Below are 27,097 nucleotides of genomic sequence, written 5' to 3'. Positions count from 1 at the left end.
AGGGGTGTGGGGACACTGGCAGGGGTTTGGGGACAGTGACAGGGGTCTGGGGACAGTGACAGGGGTGTGGGGACACTGACAGGGGTGTGGGGACACTGATGGCTTTGGGGTCACTGATGGCTTTGGGGACAGTGATGGCTTTGGGGACAGTGACAGGGGTCTGGGGACAGTGACAGGGGTGTGGGGACACTGACAGGGGACTGGGGACACTGACAGGGGTCTGGGGACACTGATGGCTTTGGGGACAGTGACAGGGGTCTGAGGACAGTGATGGCTTTGGGGACAGTGACAGGGGTCTGAGGACAGTGATGGCTTTGGGGACAGTGACAGGGGTCTGGGGTCACTGATGGCTTTGGGGACAGTGACAGGGGTCTGGGGTCACTGATGGCTTTGGGGACAGTGACAGGGGTTTGTCCCCTGTTTTGGGGATGGCAGTGGTTCTGTGCTGGGCGGTTTCTGGTGAGCACCAATATCTCCATGTCTGACCCTCCCCTGGCACTGGGTGGTCACTGCTGGTTACTGCGTGGTTCCCAGTGGTTCCTGCTGGTCACTGGTTGTTCCCGGTGTTTCCCGGTGGTCACTGGTGGTTCCTGGTTGTTCCTGGTGGTCACTGGTGGTTACTGGTGGTTACTGGTGGTTACTGGTGGTCACTGGTGGTCACTGGTGGTTACTGGTGGTTACTGGTGGTCACTGGTGGTTCCTGGTGGTTACTGGTGGTCACTGGTGGTCACTGGTGGTTCCTGGTGGTTCCTGGTGGTCACTGGTGGTTCCCGGTGGTTCCTGCTGGTTCCTGGTTGTTCCCGGTGTTTCCTGGTGGTTACTGGTGGTTACTGGTGGTTATTGGTGGTTACAGGGTGTTACTGGTAGTTCCTGGAGGTTCCCGGTGGTTCCCGGTGGTTCCCAGTGGTTGCTGGAGGTTATTGGTGGTTACTGGAGGTTCCTGGTGGTTACTGGTTGTTCCCGGTGTTTCCCGGTGTTTCCTGGTGTTTCCCGGTGGTTCCCGGTGGTTTCTGCTGGTTTCTGGTGGTTACTGGAGGTTATTGGTGGTTACTGGAGGTTCCTGGTGGTTACTGGAGGTTCCTGGTGTTTCCCGGTGTTTCCCGGTGTTTCCCGGTGTTTCCTGGTGTTTCCTGGTGGTTACTGGTGGTTCCCGGTGGTTCCTGCTGGTTCCTGGTTGTTCCCGGTGTTTCCTGGTAGTTACTGGTGGTTATTGGTGGTTACAGGGTGTTACTGGTAGTTCCTGGAGGTTCCCGGTGGTTCCTGGTGGTTCCCAGTGGTTTCTGCTGGTTTCTGGTGGTTACTGGTGGTTACTGGTGGTTACTGGTGGTTGCTGGTGTTTCCCGGTGTTTCCTGGTGTTTCCTGGTGGTTACTGGTGGTTATTGGTGGTTACTGGAGGTTACTGGTGGTTATTGGTGGTTATTGGTGGTTATTGGTGATCACTGGTGGTTACTGGAGGTTACTGGAGGTTATTGGTGATTCCTGGTGGTTATTGCTGGTTACTGCTGGGCACTGGCGGTTCCCAGTGTTTCCCAGTGTTTCCTGGTGGTTCCTGGTTGTTCCTGGTTGTTCCCGGTGTTTCCCGGTGGTTACTGGTGGTTCCCGGTGGTTCCTGGTTGTTCCCGGTTGTTCCTGGTTGTTCCCGGTGTTTCCTGGTGGTTACTGGTGTTTCCTGGTTGTTCCTGGTGGTTACTGGAGATTACTGGTTGTTCCTGGTGGTTCCCAGTGGTTCCTGGTTGTTCCTGGTGGTTCCTGGTGATTACTGGTGATTACTGGAGGTTCTTGGTGGTTCCTGGTTGTTCCTGGTGGGCACTGGTGGGCACTGGTGGTTCCTGGAGATTACTGGTGTTTCCTGGTTGTTCCTGGTTGTTCCCGGTGTTTCCTGGTGGTTATTGGTGGTTACCGGTGGTTACTGGTGGTCACTGGTGGTCACTGGTGGTTACGGGTGGTCACTGGTGGTTACTGGTGGTTACTGGTGGTCACTGGTGGTTATGGGGTGTTCCTGGTGTTTCCTGGAGGTTCCTGGAGGTTCCCGGTGTTTCCTGGTGGTTCCCAGTGGTTTCTGCTGGTTACTGGTGGTTACTGGAGGTTATTGGTGTTTCCTGGTGGTTACTGGAGCTTACTGGTGGTTACTGGTGGTTACTGGTGGTTATTGGTGGTTACTGGTGGTTATTGGTGATTATTGGTGGGCACTGGTGGTTACTGGTGGTTACTGGTTGTTCCTGGTGTTTCCTGGTTGTTCCTGGTGTTTCCTGGGGGTTCCTGGTTGTTCCTGGTTGTTCCTGGTGTTTCCTGGGGGTTCCTGCTGGGCACTGGTGGTTCCCGGTTGTTCCCGGTTGTCCCCGGTGTTCCCCGGCGCTCCGTTGACGCCGTGTCCCCGCCGTGTCCCCGCCGTGTCCCCGCAGGGCGCAGCGGCGCTGGCGCGATGAGCCCCGCGGTCGCCGTCCCCGCCGGCAGGATGCTGCTCGCCCTGGCCCTGGCCTGCGCCAGCCCCTTCCTGGAGCCGCCGGCGGCGCTGCGCCGCACGCTCAACGTGGCCGTCATCCTCAGCGGGGCCTCCTACGGCCCCGCCGGGCCCCGCCTGGCGCCCGGAACCTTCCAGAACTTCTCCCTGGAGGTGAACCCGGTGGGGGTGGTGCTGAACGACACCAACCCGCGCAGCCTGATCGTGCGGCTGTGCGACGTGCTGTCCTCGCTGCGCATCCACGGCGTCGTCTTCGAGGACGACACGCGCTCCGAGGCCGTGGCGCAGATCCTCGACTTCATCTCGGCCCAGACCTCCGTGCCCATCATCGGCGTCAACGGCGGCTCCGCCATCGTCCTCACGCCCAAGGTGACGCCCCCGCGTCCCCAGCGCCGGCCCCGGCGCGTTTAGGGACGCGGAAATGTCCCCAAACGGAGCTGGAACCCGCCGAGGGTCCTCGAGGCAGCTGTGTCTGCAACCCCAGCCCTGCCTAGGGTCACCCAAGTGTCCCCAGCTGTCCCCAAGCCAATCCTAACCGTGTCCAGAGCCACCTCAGTGTCCCCAACCCAACCCCAACCATGTCTGGAGTCACCCAAGTGTCCCCAGCCGTGTCCAGAGCCACCTCAGTGTCCCCAACCCAACCCCAACCATGTCTGGAGTCACCCAAGTGTCCCCAACCATGTCCAGAGCCACCTCAGTGTCCCCAACCCAACCCCAACCCTGCCTAGGGTCACCCAAGTGTCCCCAGCTGTCCCCAAGCCAATCCTAACCGTGTCCAGAGCCACCTCAGTGTCCCGAACCCAACCCCAACAATGTCTGGAGTCACCCAAGTGTCCCCAGCCGTGTCCAGAGCCACCTCAGTGTCTCCAACCCAACCCCACCTGTGCCCACACTCACCGGAATGTCCCCAAACCCACCCGTGTCTGGTGTCACCCAGCTGTCCCCAAACCCAACTGTCCCCAAACCCAACTGTCCCCAAACCCCAACTGTGTCTGGTGTCACCCAACTGTCCCCAAACCCAACTGTGTCACCCAGTGGTCCCCAAACCCCAACTGTCCCCAAACCCAACCGTGTCTGGTGTCACCCAACTGTCCCCAAACCCAACTGTCCCAAACCCAACTGTCCTCAAACCCAACTGTCCCCAAACCCAACTGTCCCCAAACCCCAAATGTCCCAAACCCAACCGTGTCTGGTGTCACCCAGCTGTCCCCAAACCCAACTGTGTCTGGTGTCACCCAATGGTCCCCAAACCCCAACCCCCCATCCCAACCCCCCTTGACCATCCCTGAGCATCCCTGTCCCCAGCCGTGTCACCCGGCCGTCCCCAGGCCGTGTCCCCAGCCCTGTCATGCCGTGTCCCCAGCCCTGTCACGCCGTGTCCCCAGCCCCGGCACACCGTGTCCCCAGGCCTGGCACGCCGTGTCCCCAGCCCTGTCACGCCGTGTCCCCAGCCCTGTCACGCCGTGTCCCCAGCCCCGGCACGCCGTGTCCCCAGGCCTGGCACGCCGTGTCCCCAGCCCTGGCACGCCGTGTCCCCAGGCCTGTCACGCCGTGTCCCCAGGCCTGGCACGCCCTCCCCGTTGTCCCCCCACCGCAGGAGAAGGGCTCCACCTTCCTGCAGCTGGGCTCCTCCACCGAGCAGCAGCTGCAGGTGATCTTCGAGCTGCTGGAGGAGTACGACTGGACCTCCTTCGCCGTGGTCACCACGCTGCTGCCGGGCTACGAGGACTTCGTGGACTACGTGGAGGTGCTGACCGACAGCAGCTTCATCGGCTGGGAGCACCGCGGCGTGGTCACCCTGAACCTGACCGACGACCCCGAGGGCGCGCGGACGCGCCGGCAGCTGCGCGAGGTGACGGCGCAGATCCGGCTGCTCTACTGCTCGCGCGACGAGGCCGAGGCCGTGTTCCGCGCCGCGCGCGACGCCGGCCTGGCCGGGCCGGGCTACGTCTGGTTCGTGGTGGGCACCAACCTGGGGGGCAGCGAGCAGCTGCCCGAGCACGTCCCCGCCGGGCTGTTCGCCGTGCTGTCGGCCGGCTGGCGCGACGACCTGCAGCACCGCGTGCGCAACGGCGTGGCCATCGTGGCCAAGGGCGCCGAGGCGCTGCTGCGCGACTACGGCTTCATCCCCGAGTTCAACAACGACTGCCGCGCGCCCAACCTCAGCCAGATCAACGACAACCTGCACAGGTGGCAGGGACGGGGGATTGGGGACACTCGGGGGGCTCTGGGTGTGCTGGGGACACTCGGGGGGCTCTGGGTGTGGGGATTGGGGACACTCAGGGGCTCTGGGTGTGCTGGGGACAGGGGCCATGGGGACACTCAGGGGCTCTGGGTGCGCTGGGGAAAGGGGACAGGGGACGGGGGGACACTCAGGGGGCTCTGGGTGTGGGGATTGGGGACACTCAGGGGGCTCTGGGTGTGGCTGGGGACAGGGGACAGGGGCCATGGGGACACTCAGGGGGCTCTGGGTGTGCTGGGGACAGGGGACAGGGGCCATGGGGACACTCAGGGGCTCTGGGTGCGCTGGGGAAAGGGGACAGGAGACGTGGGGACACTCAGGGGGCTCTGGGTGTGCTGGGGACACTCAGGGGCTCTGGGTGTGCTGGGGACACTCAGGGGCTCTGGGTGTGCTGGGGACAGTGGGACAGGGGCCATGGGGACACTCAGGGGCTCTGGGTGCGCTGGGGACACTCAGGGGCTCTGGGTGTGCTGGGGACACTCAGGGGCTCTGGGTGTGCTGGGGACAGGGGACAGGGGCCATGGGGACACTCAGGGGGCTCTGGGTGTGCTGGGGACAGTGGGACGGGGGCCATGGGGACACTCAGGGGGCTCTGGGTGTGCTGGGGACAGGGGACAGGGGCCATGGGGACACTCAGGGGGCTCTGGGTGTGCTGGGGACACTCAGGGGGCTCTGGGTGTGGGGATTGGGGACACTGAGGTGACTCAGGGTGTGGGGATTGGGGACAGGTGTACTGGGGACATTCAGGTGGCTCTGGGTGTGGGTGGGGACAGTTGGGTTGGGGACATTCAGGTGTTTCTAGGCAAGGCTGGGGTTTGGGGCGGGGTTGGGGACACTGAGGTGACCCCAGACACACTCAGGATGGGGTTGGGGACACTGAGGTGACCCCAGACATCGGTGTGGGGCTGGGGACACTGAGGTGACCGCACCGTGACACCGGTGTGGGGTTGGGGACGCTGAGGTGACCCCAGACACCGGTGTGGGGCTGGGGACACTGAGGTGACCCCAGACACACTCAGGCTGGGTTGGGGACACTGAGGTGACGGCACTGTGACACCGGTGTGGGGTTGGGGACACTGAGGTGACCCCAGACACTCGGTGAAGGGTTGGGGACACTGAGGTGACCCCAGACACCGGTGTGGGGCTGGGGACACTGAGGTGACCCCAGACACTCGGTGAAGGGTTGGGGACACTGATGTGACGGCACCGTGACACCGGTGTGGGGTTGGGGACACTGAGGTGACCCCAGACACACTCAGGCTGGGTTGGGGACACTGAGGTGACGGCACCGTGACACCGGTGTGGGGCTGGGGACACTGAGGTGACCGCAGACACACTCAGGTGGGGTTGGGGACACTGAGGTGACCGCACTGTGACACCGGTGTGGGGTTGGGGACACTGAGGTGACCCCAGACACACTCGGGCAGGGTTGGGGACACTGAGGTGACGGCACCGTGACACCGGTGTGGGGTTGGGGACACTGAGGTGACGGCACCGTGACACCGGTGTGGGGTTGGGGACACTGAGGTGACCGCACTGTGACACCGGTGTGGGGTTGGGGACACTGAGGTGACGGCACTGTGACACCGGTGTGGGGTTGGGGACACTGAGGTGACGGCACTGTGACACCGGTGTGGGGTCACTCAGGTACTTCATGAACATCACGTGGGGACAGAAGGATTTCTCCTTCAACGAGGACGGCTACCTGGTGAACCCCTCGCTGGTCGTGCTGTCCCTCAACAAGGAGCGCAGCTGGGAGGTGGTGAGTGTCCCCAGGGGACAGTGACACCCCCGGTGCCACCGCTGAGTGTCCCCAGGGGACAGTGACATCCCCGCTGCCACCGCTGAGTGTCCCCAGGGGACAGTGACACCCCAGTGCCACCACCACTGTGCCATCCCCAGTGCCACCACTGAGTGTCCCCCAGGGGACAGTGACATCCCCAGTGCCACCACCACTGTGCCATCCCCGGTGCCACCGCTGAGTGTCCCCAGGGGACAGTGACACCCCAGTGCCACCACTGAGTGTCCCCCAGGGGACAGTGACATCCCCAGTGCCACCACCACTGTGCCATCCCCGGGGCTGGGTGCTGAGTGTCCCCAGGGGACAGTGACACCCCAGTGCCACCACTGAGTGTCCCCAGGGGACAGTGACATCCCCAGTGCCACCGCTGAGTGTCCCCAGGGGACAGTGACACCCCAGTGCCACCACCACTGTGCCATCCCCGGGGCTGGGTGCTGAGTGTCCCCCAGGGGACAGTGACATCCCCAGTGCCACCACCACTGTGCCATCCCCAGTGCCACCGCTGAGTGTCCCCCGGGGGACAGTGACATCCCCGGGGCTGGGTGCTGAGTGTCCCCCAGGGGACAGTGACATCCCCAGTGCCACCGCTGAGTGTCCCCCAGGGCACAGTGACATCCCCGGTGCCACCACCACTGTGCCATCCCCGGGGCTGGGTGCTGAGTGTCCCCCAGGGGACAGTGACGTCCCCAGTGCCACCGCTGAGTGTCCCCAGGGGACAGTGACACCCCAGTGCCACCGCTGAGTGTCCCCAGGGGACAGTGACACCCCAGTGCCACCGCTGAGTGTCCCCCAGGGGACAGTGACGTCCCCAGTGCCACCGCTGAGTGTCCCCCAGGGGACAGTGACATCCCCAGTGCCACCACCACTGTGCCATCCCCGGGGCTGGGTGCTGAGTGTCCCCCAGGGGACAGTGACATCCCCGGTGCCACCGCTGCCCTGTCCCCAGGGCCGGGTGCTGAGTGTCCCCCAGGGGACAGCCATGTCCCCAGTGCCACCACCCTGCTGTCCCCAGGGCTGGCTGCCATCTGCTCCTCACGCTGTGTTGTCACAGCAACGCGACACCTGGGCGGTGACACCTGGGCGGTGACACCTGGGCGGTGACACCTGGGCGGTGACGGGGACGCGGCCGGGTGACACCTCGGCCAAGGTGATCCTGTCCTTGTCCCCAGCAGTGATGTCACATCGTGGTGACACCGTGGCCTGTCACCCTCTGGGTGTCCCCAGGTGTCCTCCAGGTGTCCCCCACCTGTCCCCACATGTCCCCCATGTGTCCCCATGTGTCCCCCAGGTGTCCCCAGGTGTCCCCACCTGTCCCCACCTGTCCCCACCTGTCCCCCACGTGTCCCCACATGTCCCCACGTGTCCCCCACCTGTCCTCCACCTGTCCCCCATGTGTCCCCCAGGTGTCCCCCAGGTGTCCCCACCTGTCCCCACCTGTCCCCACCTGTCCCCACCTGTCCCCCACGTGTCCCCACGTGTCCCCACGTGTCCCCACCTGTCCCCCACGTGTCCCCACGTGTCCCCCACCTGTCCCCACGTGTCCCCAGGTGTCCCCACCTGTCCCCACCTGTCCCCACCTGTCCCCACCTGTCCCCACGTGTCCCCAGGTGGGCAGCTGGGAGCAGCAGGTGCTGAGGCTCAAGTACCCGGTGTGGTCACACCATGGCTGGTGACATCCCATCATGTCCCCACCTGTCCCCAGGTGTCCCCACCTGTCCCCACCTGTCCCCACCTGTCCCCCACGTGTCCCCACCTGTCCTCACCTGTCCCCACGTGTCCCCCACGTGTCCCCACCTGTCCCCCACGTGTCCCCACCTGTCCCCACCTGTCCCCATGTGTCCCCACGTGTCCCCCACCTGTCCCCACGTGTCCCCACGTGTCCCCACCTGTCCCCACGTGTCCCCACCTGTCCCCACGTGTCCCCCACGTGCCCCCACCTGTCCCCACGTGTCCCCACGTGTCCCCACGTGTCCCCACCTGTCCCCACCTGTCCTCACCTGTCCTCACCTGTCCCCACGTGTCCCCACCTGTCCCCACCTGTCCCCACCTGTCCCCCACGTGTCCCCACCTGTCCCCACCTGTCCCCACGTGTCCCCACGTGTCCCCACGTGTCCCCAGGTGGGCAGCTGGGAGCAGCAGGTGCTGAGGCTCAAGTACCCGGTGTGGTCACACCATGGCTGGTGACATCCCATCATGTCCCCATGTGTCCCCACCTGTCCCCACGTGCCCCCACGTGTCCCCACGTGTCCCCCACGTGTCCCCACGTGTCCCCAGGTGGGCAGCTGGGAGCAGCAGGTGCTGAGGCTCAAGTACCCGGTGTGGTCGCGCTACGGGCGGTTCCTGCAGCCGGTGGAGGACGGGCGGCACCTGACGGTGGCCACGCTGGAGGAGCGTCCCTTTGTCATCGTGGAGAACATCGACCCCGCCACCGGCACCTGCATCCGCGACTCGGTGCCCTGCCGGCGCCAGCTCAACCGCACCGCCAGGTGAGCACAGCTGGGATGGGTGGGGACAGCTGGGGACAGCTGGGGACACCTGGGGACAGGTGAGCACAGCTGGGATGGGTGGGGACACCTGGGACAGCTGGGGACAGGTGAGCACAGCTGGGACAGCTGGGGACAGCTGGGGACAGCTGGGATGGGTGGGGACAGCTGGGGACACCTGGGGACAGCTGGGACAGCTGGGGACAGCTGGGGACAGGTGGGGACACCTGGGGACACCTGGGACAGCTGGGGACACCTGGGACAGCTGGGGACAGCTGGGGACAACTGGGACAGGTGGGGACAGCTGGGGACACCTGGGGACAGCTGGGGACACCTGGGACAGGTGGGGACAACTGGGACAGCTGGGGACAGCTGGGGACAGGTGAGCACACCTGGGACAGCTGGGATGGGTGGGGACACCTGGGGACAGCTGGGGACACCTGGGACAGGTGGGGACAACTGGGACAGCTGGGGACACCTAGGACAGGTGAGGACACTCAGGACAGGTGAGGGACAGGTGAGGGACAGGTGAGGGACAGGTGAGGGACAGGTGAGGACAGGTGGGACAGGTGAGGGACAGGTGGGAGAGGTGGAGGTGACACTGCCAAGGTGGGGGTGACATTGCTCAGGTGGGGGACACTCAGGACAGGTGAGGATGGCACTGCCCAGGTGGGGGACACACCTGTGTCCTGGAGGTGTCACTGTCACCCTGAGGGTGATGCTTCGGCCCTGGGGGTGTCCCCACCACCCTTTGGGGTGTCCCCACCACCCTTGGGGTGTCCCCACCACCCTGGGGGTGTCCCCACCATCTCTGGGGGTGTCCCCACCACCCTGGGGGTGTCCCCACCACCCTTTGGGGTGTCCCCACCACCCCTGGGGTGTCCCCATCACCCTTTGGGGTGTCCCCACCACCCTTGGGGTGTCCCCACCACCTCTGGGGGTGTCCCCACCACCCTTTGAGGTGTCCCCAGCACCCTTTGGGGTGTCCCCACCACTCTTGGGGTGTTCCCACCACCCTTGAGGTGTCCCCACCACTTCTGGGGTGTCCCCACCACCTCTGGGATGTCCCCATCACCCTTTGGGGTGTCCCCATCACCCTTTGGGGTGTCCCCACCACCCTTGAGGTGTCCCCACCACTTCTGGGGTGTCCCCACCACCTCTGGGATGTCCCCATCACCCTTTGGGGTGTCCCCATCACCCTTTGGGGTGTCCCCACCACCCTGGGATGTCCCCACCACCTCTGGGATGTCCCCACCACCCTTTGGGGTGTCCCCACCACCCTTTGGGGTGTCCCCATCACCCTTGGGGTGTCCCCACCACCCTGGGGGTGTCCCCACCACCTTTGGGGTGTCCCCACCACCCCTGGGGGTGTCCCCACCACCCTGGGGGTGTCCCCACCATCTCTGGGATGTCCCCACCACCCTTGGGGTGTCCCCATCACCCTTGGGGTGTCCCCATCACCCTTGGGGTGTCCCCACCACCTTTGGGGTGTCCCCATCACCCTTGGGGTGTCCCCATCACCCTTGGGGTGTCCCCACCACCTTTGGGGTGTCCCCATCACCCCTGGGGGTGTCCCCACCACCCTTGAGGTGTCCCCACCACCTCTGGGGCTGTCCCCACCACCTCTGGGATGTCCCCACCACCCTTTGGGGTGTCCCCACCACCCTGGGGGTGTCCCCACCACCTCTGGGGTCCCCTGCAGCCCCCCACCCTTCGAGAAGAAGTGCTGCAAGGGTTTCTGCATCGACATCCTGAAGCGCCTGGCGCGGGCCCTGGGCTTCACCTACGACCTCTACCTGGTCACCAACGGCAAGCACGGCAAGAAGATCGACGGCGTCTGGAACGGCATGGTGGGCGAGGTGGGACCCCGAAAACAGCCCTCTGCACCCCAAAAACACACTTCTGCACCCCAAAAATACACCTCTGTGACCCAAAAACAGCCCTCTGCACCCCGAAAACACTCCTTTGTGACCCAAAAACAGCCCTCTGCACCCCGAAAACACTCCTTTGTGACCCAAAAACAGCCCTCTGCACCCCAAAAATACCCTTTTGTACCCCAAAAATACACCTCTGTGACCCAAAAATACACCTTTGTACCCCAAAAACAGCCCTCTGCACCCCAAAAATACACCTTTGTACCCCAAAAACAGCCCTCTGCACCCCAAAAATACACCTTTGTACCCCAAAAACAGCCCTCTGCACCCCAAAAATACCCTTTTGTACCCCAAAAATACACCTCTGTGACCCAAAAATACACCTTTGTACCCCAAAAACAGCCCTCTGCACCCCAAAAACAGCCCTCTGCACCCCAAAAACAGCCCTCTGCACCCCGAAAACAGCCCTCTGCACCCCAAAAACACACCTTTGTGACCCAAAAATACCCTTTTGTACCCCAAAAATAGCTCCCTGTGCCCCAAAAACAGCCCTCTGCACCCCAAAAATACCTCCCTGTACCCCAAAACACCTCCCTGTACCCCAAAACACCTCCCTGAACCCCAAAAATACCCCTTTGTACCCCAAAACACCTCCCTGTACCCCAAAACACCTCCCTGAACCCCAAAAATACCCCTTTGTACCCCAAAACACCTCCCTGTACCCCAAAACCACATCCCTGAACCCCAAAACACCTCCCTGTACCCCAAAAATACCCCTTTGTACCCCAAAACCACCTCCCCATACCCCAAAACACCTCCCTGTGCCCCAAAACACCTCCCTGCGCCCCAAAAATACCCCTTTGTACCCCAAAAACACCTCCCTGAACCCCAAAACACCTCCCTGTACCCCAAAAACACCTCCCTGAACCCCAAAACACCTCCCTGAACCCCAAAACCACATCCCTGAACCCCAAAACACCTCCCTGAAACCCAAAACACCGCCCTGAACCCCAAAAACACCCCTTTGTACCCCAAAACACCTCCCTTAACCCCAAAAATACCTCTCTGAACCCCAAAAATACCCCTTTGTACCCCAAAACCACCTCCCCGTACCCCAAAACACCTCCCTGAACCCCCAAACCACCCCAGAACCCACCAGGGGCCCCGCCCGGCCCCGGGGGCGGGTGGGAAGAGCCCCCCGGGCGCGGGCAGAGCCCCCCGGGGGAGGTGGGACCTTCCGGAAGGTTCCGCGTCCCCGCAGGTGTTCTACCGGCGCGCGGACATGGCCATCGGCTCGCTGACCATCAACGAGGAGCGCTCCGAGATCATCGACTTCTCCGTGCCCTTCGTGGAGACCGGCATCAGCGTCATGGTGTCCCGCAGCAACGGCACCGTGTCGCCCTCGGCATTCCTGGGTACCCCAAAAACCCCAAAAACCCCAAAATCCCGACCGGGAACCCCAAAAACCCCAAAATCCCCAAAATCACACCTGGGAACCCCAAAAACCCCAAAAACCCGATCGGGAACCCCAAAAACCCCAAAATCCCAACCGGCATCAGCGTCATGGTGTCCCGCAGCAACGGCACCGTGTCACCCTCCGCCTTCCTGGGTACCCCAAAAACCCCAAAAACCCCAAAATCACACCCGGGAACCCCAAAATCCCAGCTGGGAACCCCAAAATCCCAACTGGGAACCCCAAAATCCCAACCGGGATCACCCAATCCCAACCGGGATCAGCGTCATGGTGTCCCGCAGCAACGGCACCGTGTCACCCTCGGCATTCCTGGGTACCCCAAAAACCCCAAAAACCCCAAAATCCCGATCGGGAACCCCAAAAACCCCAAAATCCCGATCGGGAACCCCAAAATCCCAACTGGGAACCCCAAAATCCCAACCGGGATCACCCAAATCCCGACCGGGATCACCCAATCCCAACCGGGATCAGCGTCATGGTGTCCCGCAGCAACGGCACCGTGTCACCCTCGGCATTCCTGGGTACCCCAAAATCACAATCGGGAACCCCAAAAACCCCAAAAACCCGATCGGGAACCCCAAAAACCCCAAAATCCTGATCGGGAACCCCAAAAACCCCAAAATCCTGATCGGGAACCCCAAAATCCCAACCGGCATCAGCGTCATGGTGTCCCGCAGCAACAGCACCGTGTCACCCTCGGCATTCCTGGGTACCCCAAAAACCCCAAAAACCCCAAAATCCCGATCGGGAACCCCAAAAACCCCAAAATCCCAGCTGGGAACCCCAAAATCCCAACTGGGAACCCCAAAATCCCAACCGGGATCACCCAATCCCAACCGGCATCAGCGTCATGGTGTCCCGCAGCAACGGCACCGTGTCGCCCTCGGCATTCCTGGGTACCCCAAAAACCTGATCGGGAACCCCAAAAACCCCAAAATCCCGATCGGGAACCCCAAAAACCCCAAAATCCCGACCGGGATCACCCAATCCCAACCGGCATCAGCGTCATGGTGTCCCGCAGCAACGGCACCGTGTCACCCTCGGCATTCCTGGGTACCCCAAAAACCCCAAAATCCCGATCGGGAACCCCAAAAACCCCAAAATCCTGATCAGGAACCCCAAAATCCCAACCGGGATCAGCGTCATGGTGTCCCGCAGCAACGGCACCGTGTCGCCCTCCGCCTTCCTGGGTACCCCAAAAACCCCAAAAACCCCAAAATCCTGATCGGGAACCCCAAAAACCCCAAAATCACAATCGGGAACCCCAAAATCCCAACTGGGAACCCCAAAATCCCAACCAGGATCACCCAAATCCCAACCAGGATCACCCAATCCCAACCGGCATCAGCGTCATGGTGTCCCGCAGCAACGGCACCGTGTCACCCTCGGCATTCCTGGGTACCCCAAAAACCCCAAAAACCCCAAAATCCCGATCGGGAACCCCAAAAACCCCAAAATCCCAGCTGGGAACCCCAAAATCCCAACTGGGAACCCCAAAATCACAACCGGGATCACCCAATCCCAACCGGGATCAGCGTCATGGTGTCCCGCAGCAACGGCACCGTGTCACCCTCCGCCTTCCTGGGTACCCCAAAAACCCCAAAAACCCCAAAATCCCGATTGGGAACCCCAAAAATCCAGCTGGGAACCCCAAAATCCCAACCGGGATCACCCAAAATCCCAACCGGGATCACCCAATCCCAACCGGCATCAGCGTCATGGTGTCCCGCAGCAACGGCACCGTGTCGCCCTCGGCATTCCTGGGTACCCCAAAAACCCCAAAATCCTGATCAGGAACCCCAAAAACCCCAAAATCCCCAAAATCACACCCAGGAACCCCAAAAATCCAACTGGGTACCCCTAAATCCCATCCGGCATCAGCGTCATGGTGTCCCGCAGCAACGGCACCGTGTCACCCTCGGCATTCCTGGGTACCCCAAAAACCCCAAAAACCCCAAAATCCTGATCGGGAACCCCAAAAATCCAACTGGGAACCCCAAAAACCCAGCTGGGAACCCCAAAATCCCAACCGGGATCACCCAATCCCAACCGGCATCAGCGTCATGGTGTCCTGCAGCAACGGCACCGTGTCACCCTCCGCCTTCCTGGGTACCCCAAAAACCCCAAAAACCCCAAAATCCCGATCGGGAACCCCAAAAACCCCAAAATCCCAGCTGGGAACCCCAAAATCCCAGCTGGGAACCCCAAAATCCCAACCGGCATCAGCGTCATGGTGTCCCGCAGCAACGGCACCGTGTCACCCTCCGCCTTCCTGGGTACCCCAAAAACCCCAAAATCACAATCGGGAACCCCAAAAACCCCAAAATCACACCTGGGAACCCCAAAAACCCCAAAATCCCCAAAATCACACCTGGGAACCCCAAAAACCCGACCAGGATCACCCAAATCCCAACTGGGAACCCCAAATCCCAACGTCCCTCCCTGCCCAAAGAGCCTTACTGCCCCCCATGTCCCCTAATGTCCCCGTGTGTCCCCGTGTGTCCCCGTGTCCCCTCGTGTCCCCTGACGCCCCGGTGTCCCCATGTCCCCTCACCCCGGTGTCCCCGCAGAGCCCTGTGTCCCTGTGTCCCCCCGTGTCCCCTGACCCCATGTCCCCGTGTCCCCCTGTGTCCCCATGTCCCCTGACCCCGGTGTCCCCTCACACCCCAGTGTCCCCACAGAGCCCCGTGTCCCCCCGTGTCCCCGTGTCCCCCCATGTCCCCTGACCCCGGTGTCCCCGCAGAGCCCTGTGTCCCCGTGTCCCCTGACGCCCCGGTGTCCCCGTGTCCCCATGTCCCCTGACACCCCGGTGTCCCCGCAGAGCCCCATGTCCCCGTGTCCCTGTGTCCCCATGTCCCCTGACCCCGGTGTCCCCGCAGAGCCCTGTGTCCCCTCGTGTCCCCTCACACCCCCGTGTCCCCTCATGTCCCCCTGTGTCCCCTCACCCCGGTGTCCCCGCAGAGCCCTGTGTCCCCGTGTCCCCATGTCCCCTGACCCCCCGGTGTCCCTGCAGAGCCCTGTGTCCCCGTGTCCCCGTGTCCCCTGACCCCGGTGTCCCCGCAGAGCCCTGTGTCCCCTCGTGTCCCCCCGTGTCCCCTGACCCCGGTGTCCCCGCAGAGCCCCGTGTCCCTGTGTCCCCGTGTCCCCTGACCCCGGTGTCCCCGCAGAGCCCTGTGTCCCCTCGTGTCCCCCCGTGTCCCCTGACCCCGGTGTCCCCGCAGAGCCCCGTGTCCCCGTGTCCCCGTGTCCCCTCACACCCCGGTGTCCCCGCAGAGCCCCGTGTCCCCTCGTGTCCCCTCACACCCCCGTGTCCCCGTGTCCCCGTGTCCCCTGACACCCCGGTGTCCCCGCAGAGCCCCGTGTCCCTGTGTCCCTGTGTCCCCGTGTCCCCTGACCCTGGTGTCCCCTCACACCCCAGTGTCCCCACAGAGCCCCATGTCCCCGTGTCCCCGTGTCCCCGTGTCCCCTGACCCCGGTGTCCCCGCAGAGCCCCGTGTCCCCTCGTGTCCCCGTGTCCCCGTGTCCCCTCGTGTCCCCGTGTCCCCGTGTCCCCTCACCCCGGTGTCCCCGCAGAGCCCCGTGTCCCTGTGTCCCCGTGTCCCCTGACCCCGGTGTCCCCGCAGAGCCCTGTGTCCCCGTGTCCCCCCGTGTCCCCTGACACCCCGGTGTCCCCGCAGAGCCCCGTGTCCCCATGTCCCCCCGTGTCCCCGTGTCCCCTGACCCCGGTGTCCCCGCAGAGCCCTGTGTCCCCGTGTCCCCGTGTCCCCTGACCCCGGTGTCCCCGCAGAGCCCTGTGTCCCCTGACCCCCTGTGTCCCCTGACCCCGGTGTCCCCTCACACCCCAGTGTCCCCACAGAGCCCCATGTCCCTGTGTCCCCCGGTGTCCCCATGTCCCCTGACCCCGGTGTCCCCGCAGAGCCCTGTGTCCCCTCGTGTCCCCTCACACCCCCGTGTCCCCCCGTGTCCCCGTGTCCCCTGACCCCGGTGTCCCCGCAGAGCCCCGTGTCCCCCCGTGTCCCCTGACCCCGGTGTCCCCGCAGAGCCCTACAGCCCGGCCGTGTGGGTGATGATGTTCGTCATGTGTCTCACCGTGGTGGCCGTCACCGTCTTCATCTTCGAGTACTTCAGCCCCGTGGGCTACAACCGCAGCCTGGCCAGCGGCCAGCGTGAGTCACCCCTGTCACCCTCCTGTCACCTCCTGTCACCCTCCTGTCACCCTCCTGTCACCTCTGTCACCCTCCTGTCACCCCCTGTCATCTCTGTCACCCCCTGTCATCTCTGTCACCTCCTGTCACCTCTGTGTCACCCCTGTCACCCCTGTCACCCCCTGTCATCATCCCTTGTCACCTCCTGTCATTCCTGTCACCCCCTGTCCCCCCCATCCCTTCCTGTCCCTTCCTGTCACCTCCTGTCATCCCCTGTCCCCTCCTGTCCTCCCTCGGTGTCCCCAGGCGCGGGGGGCTCCACCTTCACCATCGGCAAGTCCATCTGGCCATGGTGTCCCCTGTCCCTGGGTGTCCCTGGGTGTCCCCAGCTGTCCCCAGCTGTCCCCAGGTGTGTCCCCAGCTGTCCCCAGCTGTCCCCGGGTGTGTCCCCAGCTGTCCCCAGCTGTCCCCAGCTGTCCCCGGGTGTCCCCAGCTGTCCCTCGGTGTCCCCAGGCGCGGGGGGCTCCACCTTCACCATCGGCAAGTCCATCTGGCCATGGTGTCCCCTGTCCCTGGGTGTCCCTGGGTGTCCCCAGGTGTGTCCCCAGGTGTCCCCAGCTGTCCCCAGCTGTCCCTCGGTGTCCCCAGGCGCGGGGGGCTCCACCTTCACCATCGGCAAGTCCATCTGGCTGCTGTGGGCGCTGGTGTTCAACAACTCGGTGCCGGTGGAGAACCCCAAGGGCACCACCAGCAAGATCATGGTGCTGGTCTGGGCCTTCTTCGCCGTCATCTTCCTCGCCAGCTACACCGCCAACCTGGCCGCCTTCATGATCCAGGAGGAGTACGTGGACACCGTGTCCGGCCTCAGCGACCGCAAGGTGACACCGCGGGGACAGCACGGGGACAGCATGGGGACATCGCGGGGACACCATGGGGACACCAAGGGGACACCAAGGGGACATCACGGGGACAGTGGGGGACATCATGGGGACACCACGGGGACAATGGGGGACATCATGGGGACACCACGGGGACAATGGGGGACACCATGGGGACACCAAGGGGACATCGCGGGGACACCAAGGGGACACCACGGAGACATTGCGGGGACAATGGGGGACACCAAGGGGACACCACGGGGACACCAAGGGGACAATGGGGGACACCAAGGGGACACCACGGGGACACCAAGGGGACAATGGGGGACACCAAGGGGACACCACGGGGACAATGGGGGACACCAAGGGGACACCATGGGGACATCACGGGGACAATGGGGGACACCAAGGGGACATTGCGGGGACACCACGGGGACACCAAGGGGACACCATGGGGACAATGGGGGACACCAAGGGGACATAGCGGGGACAATGGGGGACACCAAGGGGACACCAAGGGGACAATGGGGGACACCACGGGGACATCATGGGGACACTGCAGAGACACCGCAGGGACACCACGGGGACACCAAGGGGACACCAAGGGGACAATGGGGGACACCAAGGGGACACCACGGGGACACCATGGGGACACCAAGGGGACATCGCGGGGACAATGGGGGACACCAAGGGGACACCATGGGGACACCAAGGGGACAATGGGGGACACCAAGGGGACACCACGGGGACAATGGGGGACACCAAGGGGACATCGCGGGGACAATGGGGGACACCAAGGGGACACCAAGGGGACAATGGGGGACACCAAGGGGACACCAAGGGGACACCAAGGGGACAGTGGGGGACACCAAGGGGACATCACGGGGACATCACGGGGACACTGCAGAGACATCACAGGGACACTGCAGAGACACCGCGGGGACACCACGGGGACACCACGGGGACAATGGGGGACACCGCGGGGACACTGCAGAGACACCGCAGGGACAGCATGGGGACATCGGGGACAATGGGGGACATCACGGGGACATGGGGGAGACATCACGGGGACACTGCAGAGACACTGCGGGGACACCACGGGGACACAGCGGGGACAATGGGGGACACCAAGGGGACATCACGGGGACACTGCAGAGACACCACGGGGACACCAAGGGGACATCGGGGACAATGGGGGACACCAAGGGGACATCACGGGGACACCACAGGGACACTCCGGGGACACCAAGGGGACACTGGGGGGACAATGGGGGACATCACGGGGACACTGCAGAGACACCGCGGGGACATCGGGGACAATGGGGGGACAGTGGGGGACATTGGGGGGACATTGGGGGACACCACAGGGACACTGGGAGGACACCAAGGGTTACTGCGGGGGTTTTCGGGGTTTCTGAGGCGTTTTTCGGTGGTTTTGGTGTTTCTGAGTTGGTTTTTGGGGTTGCTGAGGCGATTTTGGGGTTTCTGAGTTGGTTTTTGGGGTTACTGAGGCATTTTTGGGGGGGTTTTGGGGTTTCTGAGTTGGTTTTTGGGGGTTTTTGGGGTTTCTGAGTTGTTTTTTGGGGTTGCTGAGGCATTTTTTGGGGGTTTTTGGGGTTTCTGAGTTGGTTTTTGGGGTTGCTGAGGCATTTTTGGGAGGGTTTTGGGTCACTGAGTTGGTTTTTGTGGTTTCTGAGTTGGTTTTGGGGTTTCTGAGTTGGTTTTCGGGGTACCTGAGTTGGTTTTTGGGGGTTTTTGTGGTTTCTGAGTTGGTTTTTGGGGGTTTTTGGGGTTCCTGAGTTGGTTTTCGGGGTTTCCGAGCCGTTTTGGGTGTTTTCGGGCGCAGTTCCAGCGGCCCCAGGAGCAGTACCCCCCGCTCAAGTTCGGCACGGTGCCCAACGGCAGCACGGAGAAGAACATCCGCAGCAATTACCCGGCCATGCACAGCTACATGGTGCGCTACAACCAGCGCGGCGTGGAGGACGCGCTGCAGCACCTCAAAACCGGGTAAAAACCGGGGGAAATGGGAAAAACGGGGGGAAAACGGGAAAAAACAGCGCTGCAGCACCTGAAAACCGGGTAAAAACGGGGGAAAACGGGAAAAAACGGGGGGAAAACGGGAAAAAACTGCGCTGCAGCACCTCAAAACCGGGTAAAAACCGGGGAAAACGGGGAAAAACGGGGGGAAAACGGGAAAAAATGGGGGAAAATGGGAAAAAACAGCGCTGCAGCACCTCAAAACCGGGTAAAAACCGGGGAAAACGGGAAAAAACGGGGGGAAATGGGGAAAAAACTGCGCTGCAGCACCTGAAAACCGGGTAAAAACCGGGGAAAACGGGAAAAACGGGGGAAAATGGGGAAAAAACTGCGCTGCAGCACCTCAAAACTGGGTAAAAACCGGGGAAAACGGGAAAAACCGCGCTGCAGCACCTCAAAACCGGGTAAAAACCGGGGAAAACGGGGAAAAAACAGGGGGAAAACGGGAAAAAACTGCGCTGCAGCACCTCAAAACCGGGTAAAAACCGGGGAAAACGGGAAAAAACGGGGGGAAATGGGGAAAAAACTGCGCTGCAGCACCTGAAAACCGGGTAAAAACCGGGGAAAACGGGAAAAACGGGGGAAAATGGGGAAAAAACTGCGCTGCAGCACCTCAAAACTGGGTAAAAACCGGGGAAAACGGGAAAAACCGCGCTGCAGCACCTCAAAACCGGGTAAAAACCGGGGAAAACGGGGAAAAAACAGGGGGAAAACGGGAAAAAACTGCGCTGCAGCACCTCAAAACCGGGTAAAAACCGGGGAAAACGGGAAAAACCACGCTGCAGCACCTCAAAACCGGGTAAAAACCGGGGAAAACGGGAAAAAACGGGGGAAAATGGGGAAAAAATGGGGGAAAATGGGAAAAAACAGCGCTGCAGCACCTGAAAACCGGGTAAAAACCGGGGAAAACGGGAAAAACCGCGCTGCAGCACCTGAAAACCGGGTAAAAACCGGGGAAAACGGGAAAAACCGCGCTGCAGCGCCTCAAAACCGGGTAAAAACCGGGGAAAACGGGAAAAACCGCGCTGCAGCACCTCAAAACCGGGTAAAAACGGGGGGAAACGGGAAAAAACGGGGGGAAATGGGGAAAAAACCGCGCTGCAGCACCTCAAAACCAGGTAAAAACCGGGGAAAATGGGAAAAAACGGGGGAAAATGGGGAAAAACGGGAAAAAACCGTGCTGCAGCACCTCAAAACCGGGTAAAAACCGGGGAAAACGGGAAAAACCGTGCTGCAGCACCTCAAAACCGGGTAAAAACCGGGGAAAACGGGAAAAAACGGGGGAAAATGGGGAAAAAACTGCGCTGCAGCACCTCAAAACCGGGTAAAAAACGGGGAAAATGGGAAAAACGGGGGAAAACGGGGCAAAAACAGGGGGAAATGGGGGAAAATGGGAAAAAACAGCGCTGCAGCACCTCAAAACCAGGTAAAAACCGGGGAAAACGGGAAAAACCGCGCTGCAGCACCTCAAAACCGGATAAAAACCGGGGAAAACGGGAAAAAACGGGGGAAAATGGGAAAAATCTGCGCTGCAGCACCTCAAAACTGGGTAAAAACCGGGGAAAACGGGAAAAACCGCGCTGCAGCACCTCAAAACCGGGTAAAAACCAGGGGAAAAACGGGGGAAAATGGGAAAAAACGGGAAAAAACCGCGCTGCAGCACCTCAAAACCGGGTACGGGGGGGGAAACGGGGGAAAATGGGAAAAAACGGGGGAAAACGGGGAAAAAATGGGGAAAAATGAGGTTGGGGGATGGGGGCGTGGCCATGGGACTGGGGGCGTGGCCATGGGCGTGGTTTGGGAGAGGAGGGGCCTGGTAGTGACTTGTGGGCGTGGCTTAACGGTGGGAAGGGCTTGGGTGGGTGTGTCTTTGGCTCGGGTGAGAAGAGGGTGGGGCTTATTGAATATTAGATAATGTGGGTGTGACTTCAGGAGTGGTGGGCGGGGTTTGTGTATTATGGGCGGGGCTTAGATGTAGTGTCAGGGTCCTGAGTGGTGTTGTGGGCGGGGCTTAGTGAGGGCATGGTCTGTGAATGACAGGCGTGGTTTATACACAATGGGCGGGGCTTAGGAGATGAATGACTGAATCATCATGTGGGCGGGGCTTAGGCTGTGTGGGCGTGGTCTGTACTCTGTGGGAGGGGCTTAGGGGTGGCAGCGGCCTCACACCTGAGTCTGTGGGCGGGGTTTAGCACACAGGTGAGTCTGTGGGCGGGGCTTAGCAAACAGGTGAGTCTGTGGGCGGGGCTTAGCACACAGGTGAGGCTGTGGGCGGGGTTTAGGCCCCGTGGGCGTGGTTTATCACACAGGTGAGTCTGTGGGCGGGGTTTATCACACAGGCGAGGCTGTGGGCGGGGTTTAGGCCCCGTGGGCGTGGTTTATCACACAGGCGAGTCTGTGGGCGGGGTTTATCACACAGGTGAGTCTGTGGGCGGGGTTTAGGCCTTGTGGGTGGGGTTTAGCACACAGGTGAGGCTGTGGGCGGGGTTTAGGCCCCGTAGGCGTGGTTTATCACACAGGTGAGTCTGTGGGCAGGGTTTAGCACACAGGTGAGTCTGTGGGCAGGGTTTAGCACACAGGTGAGTCTGTGGGCGGGGTTTATCACACAGGCGAGTCTGTGGACAGGGTTTATCACACAGGTGAGTCTGTGGGCGTGGTTTATCACACAGGTGAGTCTGTGGGCGGGGTTTATCACACAGGTGAGTCTGTGGGCGTGGTTTAGCACACAGGTGAGCCTGTAGGCGGGGTTTAGGCACCATGGGTGGGGTTTAGGCACCATGGGCGTGGCTTAGGCCCCGTGGGCGTGTCTGAGTGCGGTGGGCGTGTCCCACAGGAAGCTGGACGCCTTCATCTACGACGCGGCGGTGCTGAACTACATGGCCCGCAAGGAGGAGGGCTGCAAGCTCGTCACCATCGGCTCCGGAAAGGTCTTCGCCTCCACGGGCTACGGCATCGCCCTGCAGAGGGGATCCCGCTGGAAACGCCCCGTGGACCTGGCCCTGCTGCAGCTGCTGGGGGACGGTGATTTGGGGGGGTTTTGGGGGAGTTTTGGGGGGGTTTGGGGGATTTTGGGGGGATTTTGGGGGGATTTGGGGTCCCTACGGCATCGCCCTGCAGAGGGGATCCCGCTGGAAACGCCCCGTGGACCTGGCCCTGCTGCAGCTGCTGGGGGACGGTGATTTGGGGGGGTTTGGGGGGGTTTTGGGGGATTTTGGGGGGATTTGGGGGGATTTGGGGGGGTTTGGGGTTCCTACGGCATCGCCCTGCAGAGAGGGAATCCCCTGGGAGCTCCCCATGGACCTGGCCCTGCTGCAGCTGCTGGGGGACGGAGATTTGGGGGGGTTTGGGGGGGTTTGGGGGGGATTTTGGGGGGGTTTGGGGGGATTTGGGGGATTTTGGGGGGGTTTTGGGGGGGTCCTAGAGGGGTTTTGGGGATGCTTGGGAGGTTTTCAACACCCTGAGCTTATCCCCAGCCCTCCCAAATCACCCTCTAGCACCTCAAAACAATCCCTCAACCCGTCCAGATGACCCCAAAGCCCCCGAGATGATCCCAAACACCCCAAAATGAACATTGAACACCTCAAAACGACCCCTCAGCCCCTCCAGCTGCCCCTCAGCCCCCCAAAATGAACATTTAACACCTTGAAACGACCCCCCAACCCCTCCAGCTGCCCCCCAACCCCCCAAAATCACCCTCTAACACCTCAAAATGACCCCTCACCCTCTCCAGATATCCCCCTAAGCCCCTGAAATGATCCCAAACCCCCCAAAATCACCCTCTAACACCTGAAAACGACCCCCCAACCCCTCCCGCTGCCCCCCAGCCCCCCAAAAGGAACATTTAACACCTCAAAATGACTTCTCAGCCACTCCAGATGACCCCAAATCCCTTGAGATGGCCCCCAGCCCCCCAAAATCACCCTCTAACACCTGAAAACGACCCCCCGACCCCTCCCGCTGCCCCCCAGCCCCCCAAAATGAACATTTAACACCTGAAAACGACCCCTCAACCCCTCCCGCTGCCCCCCAGCCCCCCAAAATCACCATTGAACACCTGAAAACGACCCCCCAACCCTTCCTGCTGCCCCCCAGCCCCCCAAAATGAACATTTAACACCTGAAAACGACCCCCCAACCCCTCCCACTGCCCCCCCCAGCCCCCCCCAAATCACCCTCTAACACCTTGAAATGACCCCTCAACCTCTCCAGATGACCCCAAAGCTCCTGAGATGACCCCCAGCCCCCCAAAATCACCCTCTAACACCTGAAAACGACCCCCCAACCCCTGCCCGCCCCCCCCAGCCCCCCAAAATGAACATTGAGCACCTTGAAATGACCCCCCAACCTCTCCAGATGACCCCAAATCCCTTGAGATAACCCCCAGCCCCCCAAAATCACCCTCTAACACCTCAAAACAACCCCCCAACCCCTCCCACTGCCCCCCAGCCCCCCAAAATGAACATTTAACACCTTGAAATGACCCCTCAACCCCTCCCGCTGCCCCCCAGCCCCCCAAAATCACCCTCTAACACCTTGAAATGACCCCCCAACCTCTCCAGCTGCCCCCCAGCCCCCCAAAATGAACATTTAACACCTGAAAACGACCCCCCAGCCCCCTGCCCGCCCCCCCCAGCCCCCTGCCCGCGCCCCCCAGCCCCCCTGAGCCCGGTGTCCCGCCGCAGACGAGATCGAGATGCTGGAGCGGCTGTGGCTGTCGGGGATCTGCCACCAGGAGAAGCTGGAGGTGATGAGCAGCAAGCTGGACATCGACAACATGGCCGGGGTGTTCTACATGCTGCTGGTGGCCATGGGGCTGAGCCTGCTGGTCTTCGCCTGGGAGCACCTGGTGCACTGGAAACTGAGGCACCTGGGCACGCCCGGCCGGCTGCGCTGCCTGCTGGCCATCAGCAGGGTACGGGGACACGGGGGGGGACACTGGGGACAATGGGGGGGACATTGGGGACACTGGGGGGATTGGGGGAAATGGGGACACTGGGGACACTGGGGGGGACACTGGGGACAATGGGGGGATTGGGGACACTGGGGACACTGGGGACACTGGGGGGGACACTGGGGACAATGGGGGGATTGGGGACATTGGGGACATTGGGGACACTGGGGGGGATTGGGGACATTGGGGGGGATTGGGGACATTGGGGACATTGGGGACATTGGGGGGGATTGGGGGAAATGGGGACATTGGGGGGATTGGGGACACTGGGGGGATTGGGGGAAATGGGGACACTGGGGACACTGGGGGGGAGACTGGGGACAATGGGGGGATTGGGGGAAATGGGGACACTGGGGACACTGGGGACACTGGGGGGGACACTGGGGACAATGGGGGGATTGGGGGGATTGGGGGATTGGTGATATTGGGGACACTGGGGACACTGGGGGGATTGGGGACATTGGGGACATTGGGGACATTGGGGACACTGGGGGGATTGGGGACATTGGGGACATTGGGGACATTGGGGGGGATTGGGGACACTGGGGGGATTGGGGGAAATGGGGACACTGGGGACACTGGGGGGGACACTGGGGGGGACACTGGGGGGATTGGGGACATTGGGGACATTGGGGGGATTGGGGGATTAGGGACAATGGGGGAATGGGGGGGATTGGGGACATTGGGGGCATTGGGGACAATGGGGGGATTGGGGGATTTGGGACATTGGGGGGACATTGGGGGGGATTGGGGACATTGGGGGAGTTGGGGACACTGCAGGGGGAATTGGGGACATTGGGGGGGATTTGGGACAATGGGGGGACATTGGGGACATTGGGGGGGATTGGGGACATTGAGGGGGATTGGGGGGATATTGGGGACATTGGAGACATTGGGGACACTGCGGGGGGACATTGGGGGGGATTGGGGACATTGGGGGGATTGGGGACATTGGGGGGATTGGGGGAATTGGGGACACTGCAGGGGGACATGGGGGGGATTGGGGACATTGAGGGGACACTGTGGGGGGACACTGGGGGGACATTGGGGACACTGCGGGGGGACATTGGGGGGGACATTGGGGGTGTTGGGGGGACATTGTGGGGACACTGGGCAATATGGAGGCACTGGGAGACATTTGGGGACATTGGGGGTCAAAGGGGCATTGGGGGCACAGAAGGGCACGGGAGCATTTGGGGACATTTGGGGACATTTGGGGACAGGGTGGGCACACCCCGCCCCTCCCCCGCCCCCAATGTCCCCGTGTCGCTGTCCCCTCCCCCCAGGGCATGTACAGCTGCTGCAGCGCCGAGGAGCCCCCGGCCCCCTCCCCCCACCCCCTGCGCGCCCCCCCCTGCGCGCCCCCTCCCCCCACCCCCCCCGCCCTCCCCACCCCCACCCCCCCCCGCGACCGCCGCCCCCCCCCCGAGCGCTGCCGCCCCCCCCGCACGCCCCCTCCCCCCCGCCGGGGCCCCCCCGAGTCCTTCCACCGCTTCTACGGCCCCATCGAGCCGCAGGGGCTGGCCCGGGGGGGGGGTCCCTGCCCCCGCTCCCCTCCCCCCCGCACCCCCCCCGCCCGCTTCCCGCCCCTCCCCCCCGAGCCCTTCACCCCCCCCTGGCCGCGCCGCCCCTCCCCCCGCGGGCCCTACGAGCCCCTGGGGGGTCCCCCCGAGCCCCCCTTCGCCTACGCGCGTTTGGCCTTCGAGGACGAGCGCGGCCCCCCCGCCCCTCCCCCACCCCGCGAGCGGCCCCCCCCCCGCCGCCCCCCCCCCCGCGGGATGGCTGGGGGTGGGGGAGGGGCGGGGGACCCCGAGGCTCAGCCCCTGCTGCGGCCCCACCCCCCGCCCCGCCCCCCCCCGCACCTCTGCCGGGGCCACTTCGCGCCCCTCCCCCACCACCCCCCGCACCACGCCCACCACGCCCCTCCCCCCCCCCCCGCGCTCTACCCCGACGGCTCCGACTCGGACTCGGAGAGCTGCGACCCCGCCCCTCCCCCACCCTCCGCCGCCTCGCCCCCTCCCCCCCGCACCCCCCCCCTGCTGCCCCCTCCCCCTCCCCCCTCCGCGGGGCCCCCCCCCCCGTGCTGGTGCGGGCCCCTCCCCCCCCCCCATTTCTGCACCGTCCCGGGCCGCGAGCGGGGGCCCCTCCCCCCCCCGGGGCGCTGCTGGTCGGCCGAGAAGTTGGGGGGGCCCTGGGGGGGCTACCCCGGTGGGGGAGGGGCGGCCTGGGGCAGCCTGGAGTTTTTGGGGTCCCCCCCGCCGCCGCCGCCCCTCCCCCACCACTACGCGCCCCTCCCCCCGCTGCCGCCCCTCCCCCCCCGCTGCCGCAGCTGCTCGGCCGAGCGGCTCCGGGACTGGGGGGACCCGCCGGGGGGGGGAGGGGCGCGCTGGGGACCCCCCCCCCCGGGATATTGGGGGGGTCCCTGGGTGGGGGGGGGGGGAGGGTTTTGGGGGGCGCCCCTCCCCCACCGCCGGCACGGCCCCCCCTGCGCGCGCCGCCCCCCCCCGGCCTCGCGCAGCCTGGAGGACCTGAGCGCCTGGGGGGGAGGGGCGGGGGGGCCCTGGGGGGCGGGGCCCTGGGGGGGGGGGGGGTTCTGGGGACACCCCCACCCCCACCCGGAACCCCCCTCCCCTCCCCCGCCCCCACACCACAGCTGCGGGGGGGGGCGCGGGGGGGCGGAGCCGCTGGGGGCCAGGAGAGGCTCCGCCCACTTCTCCAGCCTGGAGTCCGAGGTATGACCGGGGGGGGGAG

At 63.3% G+C, this 27,097-nt stretch overlaps 1 protein-coding gene across 1 annotated transcript; it reads left to right on the top strand.

Moving 5' to 3' along the window:
• Positions 1 to 783: 783 nt before the first annotated feature.
• On the top strand, positions 784 to 27,084 carry LOC147647552 (glutamate receptor ionotropic, NMDA 2D-like). The gene is made up of 13 exons (XM_086871545.1): positions 784 to 2,831; positions 4,060 to 4,652; positions 6,352 to 6,466; positions 8,780 to 8,991; positions 10,691 to 10,847; positions 12,124 to 12,277; positions 16,377 to 16,502; positions 17,130 to 17,359; positions 19,206 to 19,366; positions 22,230 to 22,417; positions 24,078 to 24,307; positions 25,633 to 26,093; positions 27,000 to 27,084. Exons 1-13 carry the CDS (start codon positions 2,424 to 2,426, stop codon positions 27,082 to 27,084), a joined length of 3,120 nt encoding a protein of 1,039 aa, XP_086727671.1. The 5' UTR covers positions 784 to 2,423.
• The last annotated feature ends 13 nt before the right edge of the window (positions 27,085 to 27,097 follow it).

Source organism: Cyanistes caeruleus, chromosome 36 (assembly GCF_971803275.1).
Source record: "Cyanistes caeruleus chromosome 36, bCyaCae1.hap1.1, whole genome shotgun sequence".
NCBI lineage: Eukaryota > Metazoa > Chordata > Aves > Passeriformes > Paridae > Cyanistes > Cyanistes caeruleus.
Note: the sequence above shows the minus strand (reverse complement) of the source record. Positions and strands in the feature narration are given on the sequence as shown.

Coding starts and splice junctions, on each gene's coding strand:
- LOC147647552 (XM_086871545.1), top strand. CDS start 2,424: ATGAGCCCCGCGGTCGCCGTCCCCGCCGGCAGGATGCTGCTCGCCCTG. Junction 10,848..12,123: donor GGAACGGCATGGTGGGCGAG/GTGGGACCCCGA, acceptor GCGTCCCCGCAG/GTGTTCTACCGGCGCGCGGA. Junction 16,503..17,129: donor CAGCCTGGCCAGCGGCCAGC/GTGAGTCACCCC, acceptor CGGTGTCCCCAG/GCGCGGGGGGCTCCACCTTC.